This window comes from Muntiacus reevesi, chromosome 18 (genome assembly GCF_963930625.1).
Source record: "Muntiacus reevesi chromosome 18, mMunRee1.1, whole genome shotgun sequence".
In the NCBI taxonomy this organism is placed as follows: Eukaryota; Metazoa; Chordata; class Mammalia; order Artiodactyla; family Cervidae; genus Muntiacus; species Muntiacus reevesi.
This window is the reverse complement of record NC_089266.1, coordinates 47481097-47506209: the sequence shown is the minus strand read 5'-3', so window position 1 is coordinate 47506209 and position 25113 is coordinate 47481097. Positions and strand designations below refer to the sequence as shown.

The 25113-nt window shown below is 42.9% G+C and overlaps 1 protein-coding gene across 1 annotated transcript; it reads right to left on the bottom strand.

Moving 5' to 3' along the window:
• Positions 1–139: 139 nt before the first annotated feature.
• LOC136149892 (WAP four-disulfide core domain protein 3-like) lies at positions 140–20954 on the bottom strand. Its single transcript, XM_065910534.1, has 7 exons — positions 20839–20954; positions 16458–16559; positions 9362–9469; positions 4103–4204; positions 2766–2876; positions 553–692; positions 140–377 (listed from the first exon to the last, which is right to left on the bottom strand). The coding sequence occupies exons 1-7, from the start codon at positions 20924–20926 to the stop codon at positions 342–344; spliced, it is 687 nt and encodes a 228-aa protein (XP_065766606.1). The 5' UTR covers positions 20927–20954; the 3' UTR covers positions 140–341.
• Between the last annotated feature and the right edge of the window lie 4159 nt (positions 20955–25113).

Below are 25113 nucleotides of genomic sequence, written 5' to 3'. Positions count from 1 at the left end.
CAGGCCATGAATTGTGATGGATAATGAAAGAGAGAAGGTCCGCGGATTGGGGTTAAATACTTATTTGCAGTGGCGATCCTAATGTAAGTGAACTAGAAATTTTACATAGAAAGGATGACTCAGGTTGGATAATGCCACAGAAATCATTTTATTCAGAAAAAAACACAATTTTTGAAGTAGTCACGCCATGAATCATCAAACAATTGCCAGAATTCAACCCTTAAACTTAGCTATTTTGGATCCACATCCTGTGATCCAGGGATTCCGGAAAAGACAGTAAGAAAGCACAGATCTCAGAGTAAAGATGACATTTGGAAACAATTACTGAAGGAGGCCAAGGTTCATTTATCATCCAAATGGATAGTGAAGCCCAGATCCTAAAACACAAAGATCATTATGTTACTTTTCAGAAATTCCTGCTCTTTGCTACCAACCAGCTTTTTCCACGTGCCACCCAGACTCCCACGAGCCGAGGGGCAGCTTTGGTCCCTTCTGGGCTGGCAAAGGCCAGCAGGGACTCAGCCTCCCCGTAAGTAGCTCCCCTATACTCACAGGGACTTGGCAAGATTTTCCACAGCCGTTGCTACAGCATTTTTGGCCCGGGGGACAGGATCCATCTCCTGTGCAGCTTTCAGCACAAGTTCCAACCATTCCTTCTGGCACCCTTGGACACGTTCCAGGTCTCTGTTCTGCTAAAAAACAAAACAGACTTTCCACAACCCAGGCTGGCTCTGTAGAAGGGAGTGAGACCCAGTGTTGAGAGATAGAGAGCTTAAGAGTCTCACTTCCTGAGGGACCTCTAGCCTCTTCCCTTGTTGATGTCCCCAGTTGCCCACCTTTCTCAACTTTGGAGGCACACAGGACTGCTTTGTCTATGAGAAAACACACTGATGATCAACCACTGGAGTGTCTTGGGAGAAGGGGAGAGAACCTTGCCACTAACCCCCTTCTTTGTTCCAGTTGAAACTAGATAATTAAATCCCAGATCACAAACGGCGCCAGCTTCCCACCAACTCTACACGACTTCAGGTGTCAATGAACATTGAGTCCCAAAGTGAGAAAAATCATCAAATCATCACCCACATCATTCTAGTACGGGGTTCTGATGGCTGTATTTGGAAAGAAATAGCAGATGAAAGAGAAAAGGCCAGGTTTCAAATTTTTAAAAGGGTGCTCCCTGGCAGTCCAGTGGTTAGGACTGGGAACTCTCACTGCCATGGACTGGTTTCAATCCTTGGTCGTGGAACTAAGATCCCCAGTCCAGTATCCAGGGCTACTCAAACTGGGTCCCATGACCCGGCAGGATCAGCATCCCCTAGCAGCTTGTTAGAAATTCAATTCTTGGGTCCCACCCCAGACCTACTGAAACTCTAGGGTTGGGGCAGAGCAGTCTGGATTTAACAAGCCTTCCCCCCAGGTTATTCTTACACATGTAGATATTGGAGAAACTCTGCTGTATATCATCCCCCAAAACAGTCTACCCTATTGAGTTGGGGGCGAGGAAAATGCAGGCTGGTTATTACCCTTGTGCATCAGGTGAAATGGGGGTTGACAATTCTCTCTCCTCCGTGTTGGGCAAAGACTTCCTTAATCTGTGGGATTCCCTTACATGCTCCTCCATCACACAGCCCCCCTAAAAAACATCTAAGTGTGGTGCTTGAGCTGAGACATTGGAGAGGTGTGTTAGCAAGCTGTTCTTTGGTTTATACATGCAGTCTTAACTCTACAGCCTCCCTAATTCCCAGGCCACTTTATTTGTTTGTTGGTTGCACTGCATAGCATGTAGGATCTTAGCGCCCTGACCAGTGATTGAACCCGCGCCCCCCTGCATTGGAAGCTCGGAGTCTTAACCACTGGACCACCAGGGAAGTCCCTCTCAGGGCACTTTGATTCACCCACCAAAATTACAGCAGCAATGCTCAACCCTCGCCTTCAGTCAAGAAAGCAAGGGAATTGAAGGTTCTATGGGGAAAGCACAGCCTGGGTCATGAGGTAAATGGGACAGTGCACAGAGCAGTTTATGATAAGCTTCAGTCCTCAAGATGTATTAAAATAGAAAAATATTAAAATAACCATGTTAAGAAAAATCACAAGTTGCAGAATAATACATGTGGTATAATATTTATATAATAGTATGTGTAACTCTATCATGCTCATGAAATCACATGTCGGTATAAACTTATAAAAACAAGCAGGAAGAGATTAAAAACCAAATCAAGTTCATTATGACCTCTGGGAAGGGAAGAATGGAATGGGAAAAAAGATACTTGTTCAAGTGGTTTCAAGTGTCTTTGAAATGTTTATCTATCGAAAATAAAGATATGAAGCAAATAAAGGAAAATGTTAAAAAAAAAAGAGAGAGAGAGAGAGAATCCGCTTAGGCAGGGGTACACACCAGTGGACTGAATGAATGGAACTGTGTGCCACACCGGTGTGTTTGGGTGTGAGACATCAGCTAACTTGGTCATAACCGTGTTCTTTCCAGCCCTTGTGGAAGAATAATTTGGTACCTGAACGTTATTTCACTTTTAAGAGTATTTACAGCCTTTTAAAGTTTTCAAATACTTCTAAAGCAAGATATTATCAATCTGTCTTCATCATCTTCTAGACTTGGGAGACGGGGCATCTTTTCCCACTTTGTCAGAGGCTCTTTTGGCCCCACCATTGCAATCTCCTCTCTCTATGTGCAGCGGGTCTGATAGCCATTGTCCTAGCAGGGCCGAGCATTCAGTGGGCCAGGGACGTGGAAGCCTTGCAGCTCTTACCTTGCTGGTCCTGGGTGGGTGAGCAGACACGGCCACATCCATTGCTGACACATTGGCTTCCTGCCGGGCAGTCCCGGTGTCCTCGGCATTGGTCCAAGCAGATACCTACCCCTAGAGAAAATTCAGCTGAAAACTGCTAAGCCTGGCAGGATAGCAGGGGAAGGCTGTGAGAAGGTTTGTTTGTTTTAAACTTTTATTCAATTCAAAAAATATAGACAAGCTATCTACATATTTTGCGTGATCATGAAAGTAGTACATTTCAGAAGTTTTAAAACAAAAAGTACTCAACTATATAAAGTAAAAAGGAAGTCTCCCTTTCCCCCAACCCGTTCAGTCCATTTCCCAGGAGATATCTCCTATTTCCTGTAGCTCCTTCTGGAATCTTCTCTGTGCTTTTACAAATATAAAGGCAAACGCACCAATAGTGCACACATGTGCACACACAATCCAAGGAGATGTTTGTCTATTAAATTACAAATATGTGGCATGAGACTATACGTATCTTTGGTATTGAAAGATGTCTTCATTAGGCAATTTAGCAATGTATATCAAAAGCTTTCAAATGCAATTTGGCCATTCCATGTTTAGGAATTGAGCCTATGAAATGTGATTTAACTCAAGGACATTTATCTTGTACTTGTTATGAAAAAGTAACTCAAAACGATAGTTTATCTAATTCTTCAGTAGTAGAAGAGGGCATGGAAATAAGGCATATCCACATACTGGGAAACAAAGAAGCTCTTTAAAATGTGTGATAGAATTGTGTTTATTGATTACGGATGGTCTATGACACCATATTTGTAAAAATCATATATCCTGGATTTTTGTTGGTTTGTTTGTATGTCTGCCTCTGCTACTATGAGATCTTTAAAGATGCAGATCTCTGCTTTGCTATCTCCCAGCACTCAGCACAGTCCCAGGCAAGCAATAACTACAAAAATCAATATCTATTCTCTGTGAAATCTGAAAAAGAATATATCTGTGTGCATATGAAATATGGAAGCTTTTATTGTAAATGCTAACATGGTTATCTGAGAAACGGGATCATGGATCATTTATCTTTCTAATTAGTAGTATTTCTGAGTTGGTTTTTTTTTTTTAATAACGAACATTATAAGTTGTACGACAAAATAAAACGAGTTTCTATGTTCAAAAAGTTAGGACATAGCTCTGTGATATGCTTTTCCCTCCGGAAGGACAAGCCTGACCGTGGAGACTGTGGGAATTAACCATCTAAGGAGGGAAGCCTGGGCAGAGCTAAGCACACGGTTGTGCCAAGTTAAGTCTCCCTGGGTTGTGTGGGGTGTGGGGACCTGGGCAGGGATGGGTGTTTTTACCTCCTGTGCGGACTGGAGAGCAGACCCGACTGCATCCCTTCCTCATACATCGTTCTCCAGCCCCACAGTCCCAGTTTCCTCGGCAGCGTTGCACACAGATTCCTAACATCAGAAAAGGATCAGTGAGTTGGAGGGAATGTAAACTGGTACAGTCACTGTGGAGAACAGGATGGAGGTCACGGCAACCAGTGGCCTTTTGGTTCAAATGAATGCTTCCTCTTTAAGCGACTTGACTGAATTTGCTGCTTGTGCTTCTAGAGTCACCTGGCTCAGTGGTAAAGAATCCTCCTGCCAATGCAGGAGATGCAAGAGACATGGGTTTGATCCCTGGTCAAAGGAATTAACATCCCACATATCTTGCGGCCAAAAAACGCCAACATAAAACAGAAGCAATGTTATAACAAAGTCAATAAAGACTGTAAAAATGGTCCACATTTTAAAAAATCTTAAAAAATAATTTAAAAAAGAAAGAAAATCACTCAGAGGAATAAAGGTTTGATCTACAGACCTTGCTTGAGGGCAAAGTGGGGGAACAACTGGGGATGTAACTTGTTAAGGGACCTCTCAAATTTTCTTCTGATCCAGCTGTGCAGAGAATTGAGCAGAATGGTTGCTAGGGGGATGGCAGGGGGTGGGGGAGGATGCCCTGAAAGAGTGAGCCAAATTAAAGGGAATCTGCAACCAAAGCCTTTTTAGGGGATGGGGAGTGGGGCCCCAGAAGAGGCAAGGGAAAGGAAAGAGGAAGCGTCAGGTCCCAGCAGCCTGCAGGGAAATGGACATCTTTGATCAACAGTGAGACTGTCACCCCTGTGGCTTTGAGAAACCAAGCTGATGTGGGCACCAGCTCACCGCCAGTGAGTTTGGCTGGGAAACCTTGGCTTGGGGTTCTGGTCAGAGGCCCCCAGGCCTGACGGGAGAAAGTTCAGGTCCCAGGTTTCCAGCTCCTGGCTCCTGTCTGGAGGATGGTCTAACCCTGCACACTCTCATTCTCTGGTCTGGTGGGACTGTTCCATGAATGAGCTCATCTCCTGTAAGATTTCCAGAGCTATGCCATTAAGGGAAGAGAAGAACAAGTAATCCCTGCAAAAGCTTTGCAAGTTGAGCCTGTATGCTCACACCAGCTTCTTGTAGCATCTATTTCATCTCCAGGATAGATTTGTCATCTGAGGTGTGGAGATTATAACACAAAGAAAGTCATCTGGGAGTAGAGGCTGATCCACATGCAACAGACTATGTGTCAAAGCTGAGTCTCATCTGTTCCTTTCCAATTTTTATTCCGTTTCCCTCTTCTGGGTGACCTGAAATAAATTAGCCAGGTTTAGAGGGATAAAAGGTATAGGTGGAGTGGACACTGAGTTTCTTTCTGTTTGTCCCAGCTCATGAGTTCAGGCACAGGGCGGCCCCATGCAAGGAGTCACTGGTTATCTGAGCACATATGCTTTGACAGAAGTTTATACTGTGAAAATATGTTAAGGAAACCTAACTCAAAATCAGAGTGGGGATGGGAGGAGAGTTTGGGGGAGAATGGATCCATGTATATGTGTGGCTGAGTTCCTTTGCTGTCTACTGTAACATTGCTAATCAGCTATTGTGTTGTGTTAGTTGCTCCGTTGTGTCCGACTCTTTGCAACTCCATGGACTATAGTCCTCCAGGCTTCACTGTACATGGGATTCTCCAGGCAAGATTAGGTTGCCATGTCCTCCTCCAGGGGATCTTCCCAACACAGGGATCAAACCCAGGTCTCCTGCATTGCAGGCAGATTCTTTACTGTTTGAGCCACCTGGAATTCCAATCAGCTATACTGTAATATAAAATAAAAAGTTCAGAAAACAAATAGAGTGAGGAAACCACGAAGGGAGGGCTCACACACAGGTACCACTCAAGACAGCGTGTATTCCCCAGCAGGGAAGAGGGAGATTTCCTGTCCGCTGGCAACTGGGAGCCGCCCTTGCCTGCAGCCAATGAGAAGCCACCACCACTTTGGACTCTTACTTTCCTCCAATGAACTTCTGTTCAAAACAACCCTTCCCAAATTTCTCCTGTCCTCTGCAACAGTGCTGCTCTCCTTCGCTCTCCTGACTTGCCCCTAGTTTACCACATTTTTCTTGTCTCCAATTCTAAGTCCTCTGCTGTTCTCAAAAAAATTTGATTTTGCTGGCTGAATTGCTTACCATTTTCTTGTAAAAGGCTGACAATACTGTATAAATTCATATATTTCATTTAGTCCTCACACAATGCAGTAACAGAGATATCATTTTCTGGGTTTCCTTGATGTGGAACAGAGGGTAATAAAATATTACATACGGGCTTCTCTGGTGGTGCAGTGGATGGGCATCCGCATGTCAATGCATGAGATATGTGTTCTTATCCCTGGTTGGGGAAGATCCCACATGCCATGAAACAGCTAAGCCCATGCACCACACCTGCTGGGTCTGTGTTCTAGAGCCCAAGAGCGACAACTAATGCACTGGTGTGCTGCAACTATTGAACCCTGAGCACAAGAGCCCCTGCTCTGCAACAAGAGAAGCCACGGCAATGAGAAGCCCACACACCACAGCTGGAGGAAGCCCATGCAAAGCAAGGAAGACCCAGCACAGTCAAAAATAAGATAAATAAATACATGAATTTTTAAAAAATTATATCTCTTTCCCCAGTGTCCCCGGAACAACATTTTGAAATAAATTCCTAATTGCATGAGGTGTTGCCTCTTACTTACAGTGTTTCCTGTTACTCCATTCTTTTCCCTACTGGTAATTTTTTTTTTTTTAGAAAGTATGTGCTATGGTCAGGACCAAATACAGATCTACATTAGCTCATTGAGCCATCACCATATCCTCTGACATAGGTATTGACCCATGTAACAGCAGAGGAACTTGAAGTTAAGTAACTTGCCCTGAACCCCACATTGGTGAGCTGCAGAGGTAGAATTTGAAGTTTCTGGAGCCCTGCCTTCCACCTCCCTCGATGCCAAGCACAGACCTGGGGGCAATCCTGACTCACTGGTTTTATAACCATGAGCAATTTATGGTCACTTAGACCCAAGAAACTTCAGTTTCTTCATCTAGTATGATAAGGAGGTATGTAAAATCTAGTGAGAAGAACCAGCATTGAAGTATTGCTTAGAATAGCAACAGTAAACAAAATCCCATCTGAAATGTCCACTAGAAGGTGATTTACTGAGGTGATGTAGTATATTCTATATGGTGGGATAGAGTAAATTTAGTTAGATAAATAAATTTATTAATTTAGTAATTAGATATGTGAAATAAAGTAAAACTAACCATATTAAGTGTTGACACATATTATATTATAGTTGAAAGATGCTCCCATAAAACTTAAGTGACAAAAAAGTATGGGGTGACTTTTGGGAGTTAAAAATATAATAATGGTAAATATTATTAATATTTAATAAATGCAAATAATAGTACAATGCTGTAGAAATGTTCATTATTTTCTAGGCAGTCAAAATATTGTGATTATATATGCATTGTGAGAGAGCTTATTCTTAGATAGATTGATAAGGAGTTTGGGGCTCTGCAGGAGGAGAAAAGGACAAACTTTTTTTTTTACATTTCTGTGTCTTAGTCACATAAGATGTTTTTTCTCAACCTCTAAGATGGTATTTCTTCTCTATTTCTCCTAAGACTAACTTTCATTAAGCCCAGAGCTAATGGTTTTTCTTGGGGCTCCAAAATCACTGCAGATGGTGACTGCAGCCATGAAATTAAAAGATGCTTTGCTCCTTGGAAGAAAAGTTATGACCAACTTAGGCAGCCTATTAAAAAGCAGAGACATTACTTTGCCAACAAAGGTCGGTCTAGTCAAAGCTATAGTTTTTCCAATAGTCATGTATGAATGTGAGAGTTGGACCATAAAGAAAGCTGAGTGTCAAAGAATTGATGCTTTTGAATTATAGTGTTGGAGAAAACTTTTGAGAGTCTCTTGGACAGCAAGGAGATCCAACCAGCACATCCTAAAGGAGGTCAGTCCTAAGTGTTCCTTGGAAGGACTGACGTTGAAGCTGAAACTCTAATACTTTGGCCACCTGATATGAAGAGATGACTTGTTGGAAAAGACCCTGATGCTGGGAAAGATTGAGGTTAGGAGGAGAAGGGGATGACAGAGGATGATATGGTTGGATGGCATCACCAACTCAATGGACATGAGTTTGAGTAAACTCCGGGAGTTGGTGATGGACAGGGAGGCCTGGAGTGCTCTAGTCCAAGGGGTCGCAAAGAGTCAGACTCCACTGAGCGACAGAACTGAATGGTACACAGCACAACAGCGCATCTTGCCCAAGGGTATGTTTTTTCTTAAACTCTGTACTGATGATTAAATAAAACAATGGATCTTACTTGGGGACATGTTTCTTAACAAAAACCTTCTGACGGATCCTGTTCTCTTAAGATGCCTGTTGTGGGAGTGAGTCTGGTAAGACCTTTCTATTGTTAGTAACCAATGCAAAAAAGTATATAACCCCCCACCCAAACTAGTAAGCGGGACACACTGCGCCGGCATCTGATGTCTATGTCAGGAGCTTTCCCTATCACTTTTTCACTGTAATAAAACTCTGCTACACAAAAACTGAGTGATCAAGCCTTATCTCTGGCCCTGGATCGAAATTCTCTCCTGTGGACGCCACAAATCTGACACCGTTCACCTTGAGCTATCAATTGTTCAGTCACTAAGTCATGTCCAACTCTTTTTGACTCCATGGACTGTAGCCCGCCAGGCTCCTCTGTCCTGGGATTTCCCAGGTAAGAATAGTGGGGTGGGTTGCCATTTCCTTCTCCAGGGGTTTCTCCTAGACCAGGGATCAAGCCTGTGTATTCTGCATTGGGAGGCAGACTCTTTACCACCGAGACGCCAGGAAAGTCATAAACACATATCATATATATATGTATGTAAAACAATTATATCATAATCATAGTGTGTGTATATATATATATATATATATATATGCACACACACATATATAGGCTCATCATTAGTTTCTGATTTTTATATAATGACTATGACTTGTAAAAAGAAAAAAAGGAAATGATTAAGGGTCTTTTTAAGGGATCTTTATTGATGAGATGCTGGGTACCTGGCCCTCTGACCTGTTTTCCCCCTATAAGGGCAAGAGTGGAGGAAGGGGCCCCAAGAACGTTGATGGGTTTCTGTCTCATTACTGATCAGCAGCACAGTTTTGAAAAGGCCAGGCAGGGCGAGCCTGGCGCACCTGGTTAGAGAACCAGGCAGGGCTCTTGTCTTACCTACTGATGCTTGTGGTGCGGGGGAGCAGACCCGGTTACAGCCTTCGCTGACACACCGTCTTCCGGCTCCACAGTCCTGATCTCTGAAGCACTGGGACTCACAGACGCCTGGGAGAGGAGATGCATCAAAAACTTACATCGGTGCACTGGGATGACCCAGAGAGATGGGATGGGGAGGGAGGAGGGAAGGGGGTTCAGGATGGAGAACACACGTAAATCCATGGCTGATTCATGTCAGTGTATGGCAAAAACCACTACAATATTGTAAAGTATTTATAGCCTCCAACTAATAAAAATAATTGGGGGAAAAATAACTTATCTCTCAGAAGCAGGTACTAGGAAGAGGCTGCAGCAGAGAATAAACGGAACCCTTCTTAAGAGGCAGCATCTGCATTTTATCATTTTACCAAACAATGTAATTTACAAAATGTCTATTATTGCAAAACAGTTCACAATCTATATAGAACTTTACAGCTTGAAGACTGCCTTCACAATGTACACGACTTAACGGAGATGATATTATTCAGAGGTGCTGATCCCATATATCTTCTTGTTCCTGATTCTTTCTAGTTTCTGGCTTTCCAAACCTCAGTCACAGCCACCACCTCATCGAGTCAATGGCAACCCCCCACTTTGCGGGGAAGGCACACCAGCCTGAAATAAAGAGGCCAGGGCTTGGCAGTGAGTTTTGAGTTAGACTTTGTTGAATTAGACAACAGGCTCTGCTGAGAGAGAAAAGATTTTCTAAATTTCAGAAGCACCTATTTACTTATGCAAGCCTTAGAAATCTGGGCAGAGAGAAGACGCTGGAGATGATGTGAGTTCTCATCCCATAGAAAATAGGAAAGTCCTTCTGGTCAATGAGGAAGAGAGTGTAAGGAAGCGGGTGTCAGAAAGGAAGGAGAGGGTGGGGAGGCAGAGAGAGAGGGAGGGAGAAAGAGGAGGCGAAAGGGAGAAAATATTTATGGAAACAAACATAAACTTGACCTTTTTGTTTCAATCCTAAGAAATATATTCTACAGGAAACATTTCTACTGATGGACAGAACTATTAAATCACTTTCATTGTACCATCCTGGGCAACAGCAAAAAATTGTCAAGCAAATAAAACGACCATCAAATGGGAACTGGTTAAGTGAATTAAAGTAAATGTATTCACTAGTCATCATATAATCCTAAAATTATGAAATCTGCCTGTGTGGACATGGGAAAATGTCCACAACTCATGTTAAATTGTAAAAGACATATGTTCATGCAGGACTTCCCTGCATGAATGGTAAAGAATCTGCCTGCAATGAGGGTTCGATCCCTGAGATGGGAAGATCTCCTGGAAGAGGGCAGGACAACCCACTCCAGTATGCTTGCCTGGAGAATGCCGGTGGACAGAGGAGCCTGGTGGGCTACAGTTGCGAAGAATCAGACACGACTGAGCGACTAAGCATAGCACAGCACATATGTCATGCATGATAGGACACTTTATACAAGAGAATAGGATATAAGCTAATTTGTGCAACTGGAGGCCGCAACAGAGAGTTTATGTTAATTTCAATACGGTTCACAGACAGACCCAGGTTCTCTCTCATTGTCTATGTGGCTACAGGTAAGTCTTTTCACTACTGTAAACCTTGGTTTCCTCATCTGTATAACAATATTTGTTACTACTTTACTTCTGAGTTTGAAAAGCAACAGTCTCAGAACATGCCTGGAAAATAGCCAGAACTCAGAATTTGATGTTTCTTCCCACAGTGACTATGTATCTGTCATGGAATCAGTTAATGCAGGAGGTTGGTAAATCCTTCCAGACACCAAGTATTGTCAAATAGTAGACACGTCAAGTTTTCAAACACACGTGGAAAGTATCATACTCAGTAAATACTAAACAGTTTAATAGCATCACTGAGTTAACTGGATAATCAACCACCATGTGGACTGCCTGACACTTTTTACATAATTACATTGTCCTCATGGGCGCTTTTGAACATTTGAATCCAAACACTTTAAAGTGTTCGGGTCTCTAGGTTTGACTGAAGGCTTGTTAATTGTCCCCCGAACGGAGACCAAGGTGAAAACAGGGGAGGGCCCATGGCAAGGCTGGGATTTCATTGGAGATTTTTGGACTCCAGATATCCTGGTTTTTCACAATCACATAAGAGTGATGCTCCCTTTCGATGAATGGCATCTTCTGACATGGTGCGTATCTGGCTCCCATACTGCCAGGGTCTTTTTCTACCATTTACTGAGTCCTTGTTATTGTGCCAGTTCTAGGCAAGTGACTCACATCTGTGATCTCATTTTTTGTCACAAGATCACTAGGAGATGGGCCTTCTTAATCTCAATGTACAGAAACCGAGACTCTGGGAGCTTGTGTAACTTCCACAAGACCCCAGAGCTAGAAAAAAGCAGACGCAGAATCTGAGACACACAAATCTTTCAAAAGAAAGATTTGAAAAGAAGCTTCCTTGTTACCACTGCCACCTCTCTGTAGCACTAATATCTGTGTTCATGCATGAACTAGGATGGGAGGATAGCCCCAGAAAGCTGCTTCGATCAGAAGACCTTCTCGGGACAGTGCTGTGGTTCCTGCCTAAGGGAAGGGAGGGGAGCTGTGGAGGAAGGCAGGCAGCTAGCAAGATATGGGGAAATCCCACCGGGACAGGGCCTGCTTGCTCCAGTTGGGACTTTCAGAAAAAAGAGCAGAACACACCATATGACAGATGTGGGTCCTTTCTCTTCAGCCTTCTGTGCCTTGAGGAGATGAATGAAGAAAGAGACAGAAGTGGGTAAATGATGACTCTTGAAGAGTTCTTCCTGCAGGGAGGCTGTAGAAAAGTATTCAGGGTTTTTCAAGTTGAGGACACCAGCTTTGTCATGTATTAACAAGTCATGTAACTTTTCTGAGCTCAAATTTCTATGTCTAGGAAATGAGCGTGACACGACAGCTTAAAAAGATGTCATGAAGAATCAAGGCACTCACACTTCCCCCTCATCCACTCCACCCAGGACTGCCATGTATGGTTTTGCAGGTTGTGCACTGCACAATTATGTCTGGTGACAGGATGAGCAGGACTGTAATCCATCCCATCTTTGTCCTGGAGCCTTCCTCCTGGGCACTGCCTCCACCCAGAGAGAAGGGCAATTTTTCCATATGGATAAAAGTAGTTGGTCACCAAACTAAGCACCCACTGGACTCTGTCCACCATAAGAGGCCTTTTTTCTCATTCTCCCAAAGGTGACATTTGAGCTTGTGGTGATTTCCATCCATCCTCAGTGGCCCAGCCAAAAACCAAGTGGATGTCTGTCTGTGCAAAAGCTCCCTCCTGACCAAGGGAGCCTCGGGGAAGGCGCATATCTGGCACTTGCCCTTCACTTGTTTCTGGGCTACCATTTATTGAACACTGACTAAGTGCCAGGCACCTGGCTACATACTTAGCACAATCTCACTTAACCCTTAGAATGACCCTGTGAGATAGGGACTATTACCCTTGTTTTAGGATGAGCAACTTGCAGCCATTTCAGAGCTGGGAAAGGAGGGGCCAGGGTTTGAATGCGGTCTGTGTGACTTCGACCCTCCCCGTTACCCTCTACTGCTGCGAAGGCTCTCTCGAGCTAGCAGCGGTGTTCTCATGTGAACCGGGACAATGATGTCAGCCCCAGCACTAGCCTTCCCATCAGAAGCCTCCTGTCCTAGCTCTGCAGAGTGGGGCTGTGCAGGTCAGGAGGGGAGTCCCAGGGGAAGCCGCATCAGCCCGCCAGACGTGGGGAAACACCCGCCCTGGGACAGAGGTGGCTGCTCCAGTTCACCTTGCAGAGAACAGGGCAAGAAGATCTGAGCAGGAAGGAGATGTCCTAAGCGGGCAGCGTGGCCATGAGAATGAGCCAGAGTGAGGCCAGCAGCTGCCACGCTAGGGACACACACTTGTGGCCACTTCATGCAAAGATGCAGGGTGGGCTTTTTCCTTATAGTTTGAGTGTGGAGGAAAATACAGGCCACGTGGATAATGTCCCTTCCTTGTTACTTCTTTGGGAGGCAGCGTGATCAGCTGGGAAGTACTCTGGCATTGGGTACAAACAGACCACTGCTGCCGTGTATTAACTGCCTGATAACTAGGAGGAGCACATAATCGTCCTGAGGCCCGGATTCCAAGCACTTGAAATATGGGTAATTAGATTTACTTCTTGAAGGTGTAATGGAGATAAAGTGCAAAAGTGAGGTCTACAGACATTTCTACCTTCCCCGCTTTAGCCAGTACTGATGATTGGGGAGGTCATGCAGTGGTCAGTGGCAGCCAGCAGATGGCGCCACGGTAGTTCACACTACAGACCTAGCTCCGAGCCAGGCGGCCTGGCATCGCCCTTCCGGAATGGGGGCTACAGCTGGGGGCGCTGTTAAGGCACCCCTTGGGCTCACTGTCTGCAGCGTGAGCCAGGTAACTTAAAGCAGAGGGTGGGCACAAATCACGGTAGAATGAGAAAGAGGAACAAAATATATTTGGTTCATTCTTAAGTTTCCTCATCTGGCAAATGGAGGTGAGATGAATACCTACATCTTTCATACCTAAAGTTCTCAAGGTTAAACAACAGAATGAACTTTGAAAAGACCTGACACAGAGGGGTTGCCAAATATGGGTTTTTCCCTCTTTTGCTATTTTGGATGCCAACTCATTGCAAACGATCATTGAAATAATCCCTAAGAGCTGTCTTTCATCAACATCACTCATGTTGTTTTAAAATTGCATGTAGTTTAAAACAATAAACTCATATAAAATTATTATCATTGTCAAACAGTGAAAACTTAAACTATATGCAGCATTTTAAAGTTCATGAAACTTTTTAACCTAAACAATACTTCCTGAGAATAGCAAATTAGCCAAGTATGTTTGAATTAAAAAAACAAACAAAGATACATGCCCTTTGAGTTAGCAATATCACTTCTAGGAATGTTTCTAAGGAAAGAATCAAGCTATACACATAAAGATTTAGTTCCAAGGGGATCCTTTGATAGAAAAGTATTAGAGAAGTTGAAAAGCCCATTGAGTAAGGAGTAGTAAACAAAATGTGGTATATTTACAATAAAAATGCTTTGAAGTCTTAAAAAAAATAAAGTTGTATAACATATGTCCATGCTTGTGGCAAACTATTCACTACATATTATTGAGTGTTAAAAGATAAGGGAAAATTTAAAAATATATTTGTGGAGGGTGATGCCATGATTATTTGGCACCATACCCCCTAATTATATATGTGGAAGAATATGAATATACATGTAACTCTGTTTATCTCTGGGTAATAAGATATAGACACATCTTTCATCAATTTGTTCTGTGCAGGCATGTTAAGTTGCTTCAGTCCTGTCCTACTCCTTGTTACCCTATGGACTGTGGCCTGCCTAGCTTCTCTACTGTGGGATTCTCCAGGCAAGAATACTGCCTCCAGGATATCTTCCCAATCCAGGGATTGAACCTATGTCTCTTATGTCTCCTGCATTGGCGAGTGGGTTTGTTACTACTAGCACCACCTGGGAAGCACAATTTGTTCTGTAGTTCCTGACTTTTCTGTAGTAAGTATGTATTTCATGTGAAAAATTAAGATTCAGTAGTGGTCTATGGAAAGAGTCTATGAAATTGCTATATGCTTTGACAATCTTCCTATTAAAAATGAGGGAGGACAAAGGAAAGAACATACGAAAAGCAGAGTAAGCTTGGTAAGTAACTTAAAATGATTCAGGGGAAATAAAAGAATATTGCTTAAAATCAGCTGCTGGGGGCAGAGGAGTGGAGAGGAAGGAAGGGAGGAAATTAGCTAATTTTATTATGTCTGTTACAGTAGCAAACCTATAGATGATAATTTTAAAAAGAGGGAGACCAAAGAGAAGACTCTTGAGAGTCCCCTGGACTGCAAGGAGATCAAACCAGTCAATACTAAAGGAAATCAACCCTGAATGTTCATTGTAAGTACTGTTGCCGAAGCTGAAGTTCCAACACTTTGGGTACCCGGTGTGAGGAGTCAACTCATTGGAAAAGACCCTGTGTCTGGGAAAGATTGAGGGCAAGAGGAGAAGGGGGTAACAGAGAATGAGATGGTTGGATGGCCTCACCGACTCAATGGACATGAGTTTGAGTAAACTCTGGGAGATAGTGAAGAACAGGGAAGCCTGGCGTGCTGAGGTCCGTGGGGTTGCAAGGGGTGGACACAACTCAGCAACTGAGCAATAGCAAAGGGGAGTACTCTAAGCATTGGTATAAGGTAACTATCAGAACAAAAACCATAAAGCTTTCTAAATGCAAAGCATGCAGTAAGAGGCAGGCAAAAGGAGAGACAGATGACACAAATAAAATAGGCTCTATAATCAATGACTATACACCTGATAAATATATTCACAACAGTAAATAAAATAGCAACCAAAAAGGGTAAGATAGACCTCATGTATCTCTTTCAGAGACGTTTATAGAAATAATATGTAATAAAATGCTGTCTGGAATTGGCTTGAAAATATCAGGGGATGAGGGGAGGTGGGTGGGATTAGATCTGAAAGAAGGATGACCACATGTTGATAATGGTTGAAGCTGGGTGATGGGTACATGGTCTATCATTCCACAATGTGTCTGCTTTGTGTGAAGAATTTCCCCAAATAAAAAGTGACACTGAAATCTGCCTAGAGACATTCAAAATACCTTAGTGAGTAAAAAATGTGCAATCACTAACATGTCCACACACAGACAGAGAGAGCAAGTGTGGAAAGATTAAGAATGATGCTTCTCTGGGTGATGATATTGTGGGTGTCATCTATGCGGTTGTATAGTTTTAGCTATAGAGTCTTGTTTTGCAACCATAAATATATATCTGGGGTGGGGAGGGGATAAAAAGGAGAGATGTTCTTAAAAAGAAGTGCCCAGGCTGAAAAAGTTGACAATGAAGGAATGCAATGAGATCGTGATGGAAGAGTCCAAAAGATCTCCTTTTTAAAAATATTTTATGATGAACGCGTTCAATGCCATACGCAGGAGTTAATTACTATTGAACAGTGGTTGAAAAGTTGGGCAGAACAAAGCCTGTATTCCTGTTGGGACCGGGACATCAGGCAGGGCGCTCAGCCTTACTTGCTCGCGGCGCTGGTGAGCACACGTGGCCACAGCCGTCGCTGACGCACTTCTCTCCTGCCGCACAGTCCCCGTCCTCTCTGCACTGCTCCACACAGACACCTTCACGGTCAGAAAAGACTGGGTTGAGACACTTAAATACCATGAACATTTATGTTGTAGATGACCATGACCTAATAATATCAGGATACACTTTGATCTAGGTCTTCATTGTTTAAACATGATCTCACAGAGAACCTCATGTGACCCTTCCATCAAATCATATCTGCAGGATTTGCAGGAATATTTGGATTTGAACTCAGGGACATTTCCTTTTAAAGCACATGTCCCTTTTGCTATAGAACTCAGTGAAATTAGCCTTGAATACAGAGTAGAGCCCCTAAAGTTCAAGAAATTATTTCAGATGAAAATTTTTTGGATTCAGATCCCTGAGAAAGGTCTCAGTGTGGCTCTTTGATACTCCTCGAGACAGAGTTTAAAGATGGAAGCACACTGGAAGCTGATCAAAGACTTGGGCAGAAGAATAACACCTCCACCATGAATCACATCACCACCATCAAGAGAATTCTCACTGTGCTTCCTGCCACAGGGTTGACCTGCTTCTGCCATCCACACTATGAATCTCTTCCGATCTCACTTTTACACTCTGTAAATGGAGACTGTCTGGTGTTGTGGTTTGAGCAAGTAAAGGGAGGCTAGACTAGATGAGTGAATCCCAAATGTGGCTGATGGTAACAATCATCTTTAAAATGAACTACGGATAGTAGGACCTGTTCAGGCCTAATTACTCAGCTTCTCCAGGGTTGAGCCTATACATGTATATTTTAATGAGGGCTCTAGCTGATGCTGAGATGGACTAGAGATTCTTCCAGAGCCAGTTTGTCTGACATTTTCGGATTTCATCAGCTTTTGCCAATTTGTGGAGGAAGGTTGGGGACCACAACTCTTCATCAATATCCAACCATTCATTCATTTGCTCATGGTTCATTTACTCATTCATTCATTCCCTTGTTTCTAGCTCATTAGCTTATTCTAAGAAAAATATCAACTCTGTGTAAGGAACAGGATTAGATGTGTCAGGAAATTGGGATGTTTAGTTTTCCTATCAACAGGGCAGATTAAAACTAGGATGGGAAATCAAGTTTGCTCTGAAATAACAACAGTTCACAGCACTATGCATGCTTAATAGTAAGTCACATGAGAAAGGGACTGCAAAGACTGGATAGGAGTGGTTTAGTGATTACTGTGCTAGAGAATTAACTGGGATTTGAACTCACAAATACAGTCACACACCTTGACAAAGACCACCCAACGGGGAAAGAGTGGTCTTTTCAATAAATGGTGCTAGGAAAATGGACATCCACATGCAAAAGAATAAATTGTGATTACTGCCTCAAATCATATGTATACACACATACCTATAGTATGGGCTTCCCTGGTGGCTCAGACGGTAAAGAATCTGCCTGCAATGCGAGAGACTTGGGCTCAATCCCTGAGTCAGGAAGATCCCCTGGAGAAGGGAATGGCTACCCATTCCAGTATTCTTGCCTGGAGAATTCCATGGGCAGAGGAGCCTGTTGGACTATAGTCCATGGGGTCGCAAAGAGTCAGACACGACTGAGTGAGTAACACATACCCATACAGTATACACACACATATACAAAAACTCACCCAAAATGGATCAAAGACCTAAATGTAAGAGTTAAAACTACAAAGCTTGTAGGAGGAAACATAGGTGTAAATCTTTGTGACCTTGGATTGGGCAATGGTTTCTTAAATACAACACCCAAAACAAAAGCAAAAAAAGAGGCATATAAGTTGGCCTTCAAAAAATTAAAATCTCTTGTGCATTAAAGAAGACTGTCAAGAAAATGAAAAGAAAATCCACAGAGTGGGAGAACATATTTGCCAATCATATGTCTGATAAGGGTCAATTATCTAAAACATGCTTCTAAGGTGTCTCAGTGGTGAAGAATCTGACTACAATGCAGGAGAAATGGGTTGGTTCCCTGGGTTAGGAAGATCCCCTGGAGAAGGAAATGGCAATCCACCCTAGTATTCTTGCCTGGGAAATCCCATGAACAGTGCAGCCTGGTGGGCTATAGTCCATGCAGTTGCAAAAGGGTCGGACATCTTAGCAACTAAACAATGACAACAATTCAGAATATATAATGAATTCCTACAACTCAGCAAGAAAAGGACAAACACTCCCATTTGCAAAGGGAGGGCTTGAACTGACATTTCTTGAACTGACATTTCTTAATGAACAAATGAACATTAAGCCTATGAAAAAGCACCCAATATCATTAATCACTAGTGAAATGCAAATTGAAACCACAATGAGGTATCACAGTAAGATATCCCACAATCACTATGACAGCTATAATTAATAGACAGGTGTCAACAAGTGTCGGAAAGGATGTGGGAGGGATGAGAACTCTCACAGATTGATGTTGGGTAAACTGGTGCAGGCTCTGTGGAAAACAGAGCTTGGCAGTTCCTCAAGAAATTAATCATAGACTTGCCACTTGACTCAGCAATTCTACTCCTTGCAAATCCACCCAAGGGAACTGAAAGCATGTTCACACAAAAATTTATACACAAATGCTCATAGCAGCATAACTTGCTTACTAGTCACAAAGTAGAAATAACACAAATGTCCATCAACTGATGAATGTATAAATCATACCTGGTAGAACTATACAATCCAGCCATAAAAAGGAATGGAGTACTGGTAGATGCTACAATTTAGATAAACTTTGAAAATGTTGAAGAAGCCAGACACAAAAGCCCACATTATTATATGATGTACTTTACATGAAATATCTAGAATAGAAAAATGCTTCAAAGATGGAAAGTGGATTAGAAGGGAGTGGGGGGAGGAAAGAACAGGGAGTTTGAAAATGGGTATGGTCTTTTTTTAGGGGGTGATGAATGGTCAGCAATTAGATGGTGGTGATGGCTGTACAACGTTGTGAATATATTAAAAACCACTGAGTGGTACACCTTAAAACGGTAAATTTTATCTCAGTAAACACACACAAGGAAACACAGAGCTTGAGACCTCAGAGAGCCTGCTTTAATTGGTCCAGCCGAAGGTCTTGGCATTGGTCTTTTTAATACACTTCTGAGGTGATTCTAAAGCATTGGCAGAGCCTCTTCCTACCCAAAATGTGGTCTGTAGGCCAACGTCGTCAGCATCACTTACAAGCTTGTTAAGAATGCAGAATTTTGGACCCCATCCCAGACCTGAATCACAGTCTGCAGTTTAACAGGATCCTTGGGTAATTCATGTCATATTAAAGTTTGAGAACTACTGCACTAGTCTAGAAGAATGGAGCGTGTCCATTATGTTTATGATGGAAATAGTACAAAGGGGCTTTCAAGGATTAAGGAGATTTCCACAGTCTGGGTTTGGGGAGGTTGTCATATATTTGCATTTTGAGGAAATCAGTCACCTGATTAGAGCTGTACTTTGGGAAGAACAATCTCACATTCAAGAATAGAGTTGGCTGGAATTCAACACACAACATGTGTTTTAGAGGAGAGAGAGTTCCAGTAGTATTGCAAGGGTCCAGGGAGGTAACTAGGGTGGTGGCAATGAGATTGCAAAGGCTGTAAGAGAAGCTGTGAAAGAAGATTTGACAAAGTCTGGTCATTGATTATGTGGGGGGGGAGCAAGACAGCCAAAGAAATCATCTTTGGCTGTGGAAGTGTAGGAAAAGAAAGCCAGAGGCACAGAAAAGGAAGAGCAAAGAGAGAAGCCATGGAAGAGGGTTTCAGACTGAAAAGTCGTGAACAATGGCAGATTCTGCAGAGATACCAAGGAGGTTAACTATTGAAGAAGATTATCAGATTGTCAACCAAGAAGATATTGATGCTTTAGGAGAGTGAAGTGGGGGGATAATTGATTGGGGGGGGGGATGTTGGTGGTGATTGTAGTGGTGGTGGTTGGAGTGATATTAGAAGGGCTGAAGTGTGATTGGTAACTGTCAAGAAAGAAAACAGAAGCAAGTTCAGAAGCATGTTTCTCAACAATGCAGAAATGTATTTGTTTGTAGGTAGAAGCAAATGCAGAAAAGAGGGTAGAGATGCTGGGAACAGGCCCAGAAGCTGATGGAGCAGAGTCAGAGGGGGAAGTGAGGGCAGTGCAGATGCAGAGGTTGGCCTTTGGAGAAAGGGAGAGAGGAGGTCGGCAGACCCAGAGGGATGCTGGCATGGGGACTCGTCGGGAAAATTAAAGTGTGTCTCAGTGTCTCCTGATGTGGACTGTTCTCCATGTTTACCCATCCCCGCTCCATCCCCTCTTTAGACTGCACAGGACAGTCCTAGATTTCCCACTTCCTGACTCTCTTGTTCTGAGAGGTGGGACAAGACTTACCAATTGCCTGGAGCCTTGTGTTGAGGGTGAGGAGACTGGCCAGGAGGAAGAAGCCGCCCAGCTTCATGTTGCTAGTTGAGGACATCATGTGCAGACGATGCAGCAAGGCCCAGGCAGCTGAGATTTATACACCTCTGGACAGAGAGCCTGGCCTGCATTCAAGGCCACCATCAGCACTTAGGAAGGCATTTAGGAAACTTGAAACTTGGACCTCTGCCAAGCAGCTGACTTTGCTGGAAAAAAAAGAATCCCCCCAAAAAATAAACAAACCTCACAAACTCTGTGTGGTGTTGGGCAATGTTTGTTTTCCAAGCAAGTTCTTTGAGACATGGTTCTTAGTGTAATTTTTTAAAAAATCTATCAGATGAGAAAGTGAGAGACGTGAGGGCGGGTAGAGAAGACAGTGATAGAAGATAGATGAATATAGATAGACAGACAGATATACAGACAGACAGACATACAGACACGGCCATGCTGTGCCAAATCGCTTCAGTTGTGTCCGACTTTTTGCTGCCCCGTGGACTGTAGCCTGCCAGGCTCCTCTGTCCATGGGATTCTCCAGGTGAGAATACTGGAGTGGGTTGCATTTTCTCCTCCAGGAGATCTTCCCAATGCAGGGATGATCTCATGCACTGCAGGCAGATTCTTTAGCATATGAGCCACCACGGAAGCTCATAGATAGAGGAGGTAACTCAACAACCTCTGCATGCAAGAAGCTATCCTCTTTAAGTATCACAACTGAGGTACCACAAGGTTAAATAGCTTGCTTGAGGTTACAGAGCTACTAAATGGGGTTGAGACTCAGATGTTATTGGCTTCATGTTTCATGACTCCTTTCCTATAACCCTCTGTCTCTGCATCAGCACCTGGGTCCAAATATTGTATTGCATCGTATGATACTGTTAAGGGACACATCTTTCTCCTTCTTCCCTAAAGGCGGTGCTAAATATTTGTGCATCTATATGCTCGTAGATGTATGTGGATGTGGATTGATAGATGCATGAGAGTGCAGAAAAATTCTGGAACAATAACCTCTTAAGTAGTACCAGCACTCGCCTCCTCTTTGGAGTAACAGAGTGAGTTGGGGGATTTAGGTACCCAAGAGGTCTTTAGTGTCAACTGAAATAAGACTAAGGTAAGGAGGATACATTGACATATTACTTGTACAATTAACAATGAATAACGGAAGAAAGAAAAACTCCCTAAAATACGGAGACTGGGTTGGAGAGTTGCAGGACTAGTGTCAGGAAGTACTGTTAGGAGGGCCTATTAAACATATCATATTGCAACATAGAGAAACATATCCATCCAATCTGTCTCCCGTACCCCTGACTTCCCCTAAACTCTTCGATACCGTGTTTACCCTACAGGACTTAAGAATTCACCAATTAGGGCTCCTCGTGATGCTGGGAGAGAAATGAGCAAATCTGTCCCTGGATGCCAAGCCCTCTTTCTTCAGTCTGGGTGCCACTGAAAGTCATTTACTCTCTCTTCTCACTCTCACAAATTCAGAAGAAATAAAATTGGAATCCTTCTTGTGCAATCAGATGGAAAAATAGCTGAGCCAAGTCTCATGCATAAACAAATTTTGGCTCTCCCCTCTTGCCCCAGCTGTCCTGCACAGAAATTACCACGGTGGGGTCAGAATGCCTCAGCCTTTGCTTTCTTTATCTGGGAAGATGGGACACTGGGGAGATGAAAACCCAGATGCTCATTCTAGTAAATCAAGTGGTTGTAAATCAGTGCAAACTCCTCTCCGCTTTCAATTTCTCTTTCTAACCCCATCAATACCTTGAAGTACCCTCACTCTGATCTCATTTGTCAATAGCATCTACTGGCAAAATCTGCACTGTTGGAGACACCTATGGAGTTTATGCTTCCCTGCATCAAAGTACCACCCAGCAGGGATGGGTTCCACCATAAATTCATGATCAACAGCTTCAATGATGCCCTGCAATTTTAGTACAATTTCAACACAGGCTCCCACTCTTCATAAAGTGAAGTGACATGAAAGTCATCCAGCCATGTCCAACTCTTTGTGACCCCATGGACTATACAGTCTGTGGAATTCTCCAGGCCAGAATACTGGAGTGGGTAGCCTTTCCCTTCTCCAGGGGATCTTTCCAACCCAGGGATCGAACCCAGGTCTCCCGCATTGCAGGTGGATTCTTTACCAGCTGAGCCACAAGGGAAGCCCACTCTTCATAAGGACTACTGAAAATCTTGTCCATGCTTCTCAAACCTCAGTCTCTTCCAGTCCTTCATACTCAGCAGTTGACCTTGACTCCTCCTTTACAGGTAAAAAATTTAAACTATTAAATCAATTTCTTTAAGAGATATAGGACACTTAGTAGCAAAGTGCCTCTGTTAAGATACCTTGCGGTGAACAATTTTCCCAGCCTTATAGGGTGGATTTCTGGCGGGTTCTGCTGGTGCAGCACCAAACTGACCATGATTGCATGAATCTGATCTTGCCTTTTCCAAGAAGTCCATATCTCATCCCTGGGGGCAAGGATGCCTTGGGCACTCTATCTTAGTCCTCGAGTTAGTGGCTGTTTCTTATATCTGCCACCCTCATACTCTTTAGAATTCTCTTTACTCCTGCTAGTCAATCCCTCAGTCAACAAAAGAGTCCAAAATGCAGTATTTGGGTGCAGTCTCAAAAACAATAGAATGATCTTGGTTGGTTTCAAAGGCAAACCATTCAACATCAGAGTAATCTAAGTCAATGCCTCAACTACTGATGACAAAGAAGCTGACATTGACCAGTTCTATGAAGACTACAACACCTTCTAGAACTAACACCAAAAAAAAAAAAAAAAAAAAGTCCTTTTCATCACAGGAGATTGGAATGCAAAAGTAGGAAGTCAAGAGATACTTGGGATAACAGGCAAGTTTGGCCTTGGAGTAAAAAATGAAGCAGGGCAAAGGCCAACAGCTTTGTCAAGAGACCATGCTGATCATAGCAAACACAATTTTCCAACAACACAGGAGATGACTCTACATATGGACATTACCAGATATCTGGTCAACATGAAAATCAGATTGACTATGTTCTTTGTAGTCAAAGATGGAGAAACTCCACACAATCAATAAATACAAGACCTGGAGCTAACTGTGGCTTGGATCATCATTTCCTTATTGCAAAATTCAGGCTTAAATTGAACAAAGTAGGGAAAACCACTAGGCCGTTCAGGTATGATCTAAATTAAATCCTTTATGATATGCAGTGGAGGTGATGAATAGATTCAAAAGATTAGATCTGATAGAGTGTCTGAAGAACCATGAACTGAGGTTTATAACATTGTACAGGAGGCAGTGACCAAAACCATCTCAAAGAAAAAGTTGTACAAAATGGTGAAGTGGTTGTCTGAGTAGGCTTTACAAATAGCTGAGGGAAGAAGAGAAGTGAAAGGCAAGGAAGAAAGGGAAAGATATACCCAACTGAATGTGAAGATCCAGAGAATAGCAAGGAGAGATAAGAAAGCCTTTTTAAATGAATAATGCAAAGAAATAGAGGAAAACAATAGAATGGGAAAGACCAGAGATCTCTTCAAGAAATTGGAGATATCAAGGGAACATTTCATATAAGCATGGGCACAATAAAGGACAAAAAAAGTAAGGAACTAACAGAAGCAGAAGAGATTAAGAAGAGGTGGCAAAAATATTCAGAACAGCTATACAAGAAAGGTCTTAATGACCTAGATAAACTCAATGGTGTGGTCACTCACCCAGAACCAGACATCCTGCAGTGTGAAGTCAAGTGGGCCTTTGGAAGTACTACTACAAATGGAGCTAATGGAAGTGATGAAATTCCAGCTGAGCTATTTAAAATTCTAAAAGATGATGCTGTTAATGTGCTGCACTCAATATGTCAGCAAATTTGGAAAACTCAGCAGTGGCCACAACTGGAAAAGTTCAATTTTCATTCCAATTACCAAAGAAAGGCAACGTCAAAGACTATTCAAACTGCCGTACAATTTTTCTCATTTCAATGCTAACAAGGTTAAGCTCAAAATCCTTCTAGCTAGGCTTCAGCAGGACATGAACTGAGAGCTTTCATATGTACAAGGTGGGTTTAGAAAGTGTAGAGGGACCAGAGATCAAACTGTCAAAATTTGTTGGACCATGGAGAAAGCATGGAAATTCCAGAAAAAACATCTACCTCTGCTTCACTGACTACGCTAGATCCTTTGACTGTGTGGATCACAACAAACTGTGGGAAATTCTTTAAAGAGATAGAAGCATCAGGCCACTTTACCTGTCTCACGAGAA

What these genes read in the sequence shown, in the direction of transcription:
- LOC136149892 (XM_065910534.1), bottom strand. Translation starts at nt 20,926, where the DNA reads ATGATGTCCTCAACTAGCAACATGAAGCTGGGCGGCTTCTTCCTCCTG. An exon ending in CACAAGGCTCCAGGCAATTG is followed by an intron (nt 16,560 to 20,838) that starts GTAAGTCTTGTC and finishes CTGACCGTGAAG; the next exon opens with GTGTCTGTGTGGAGCAGTGC. An exon ending in CTCTCCAGTCCGCACAGGAG is followed by an intron (nt 2,877 to 4,102) that starts GTAAAAACACCC and finishes AATTTTCTCTAG; the next exon opens with GGGTAGGTATCTGCTTGGAC.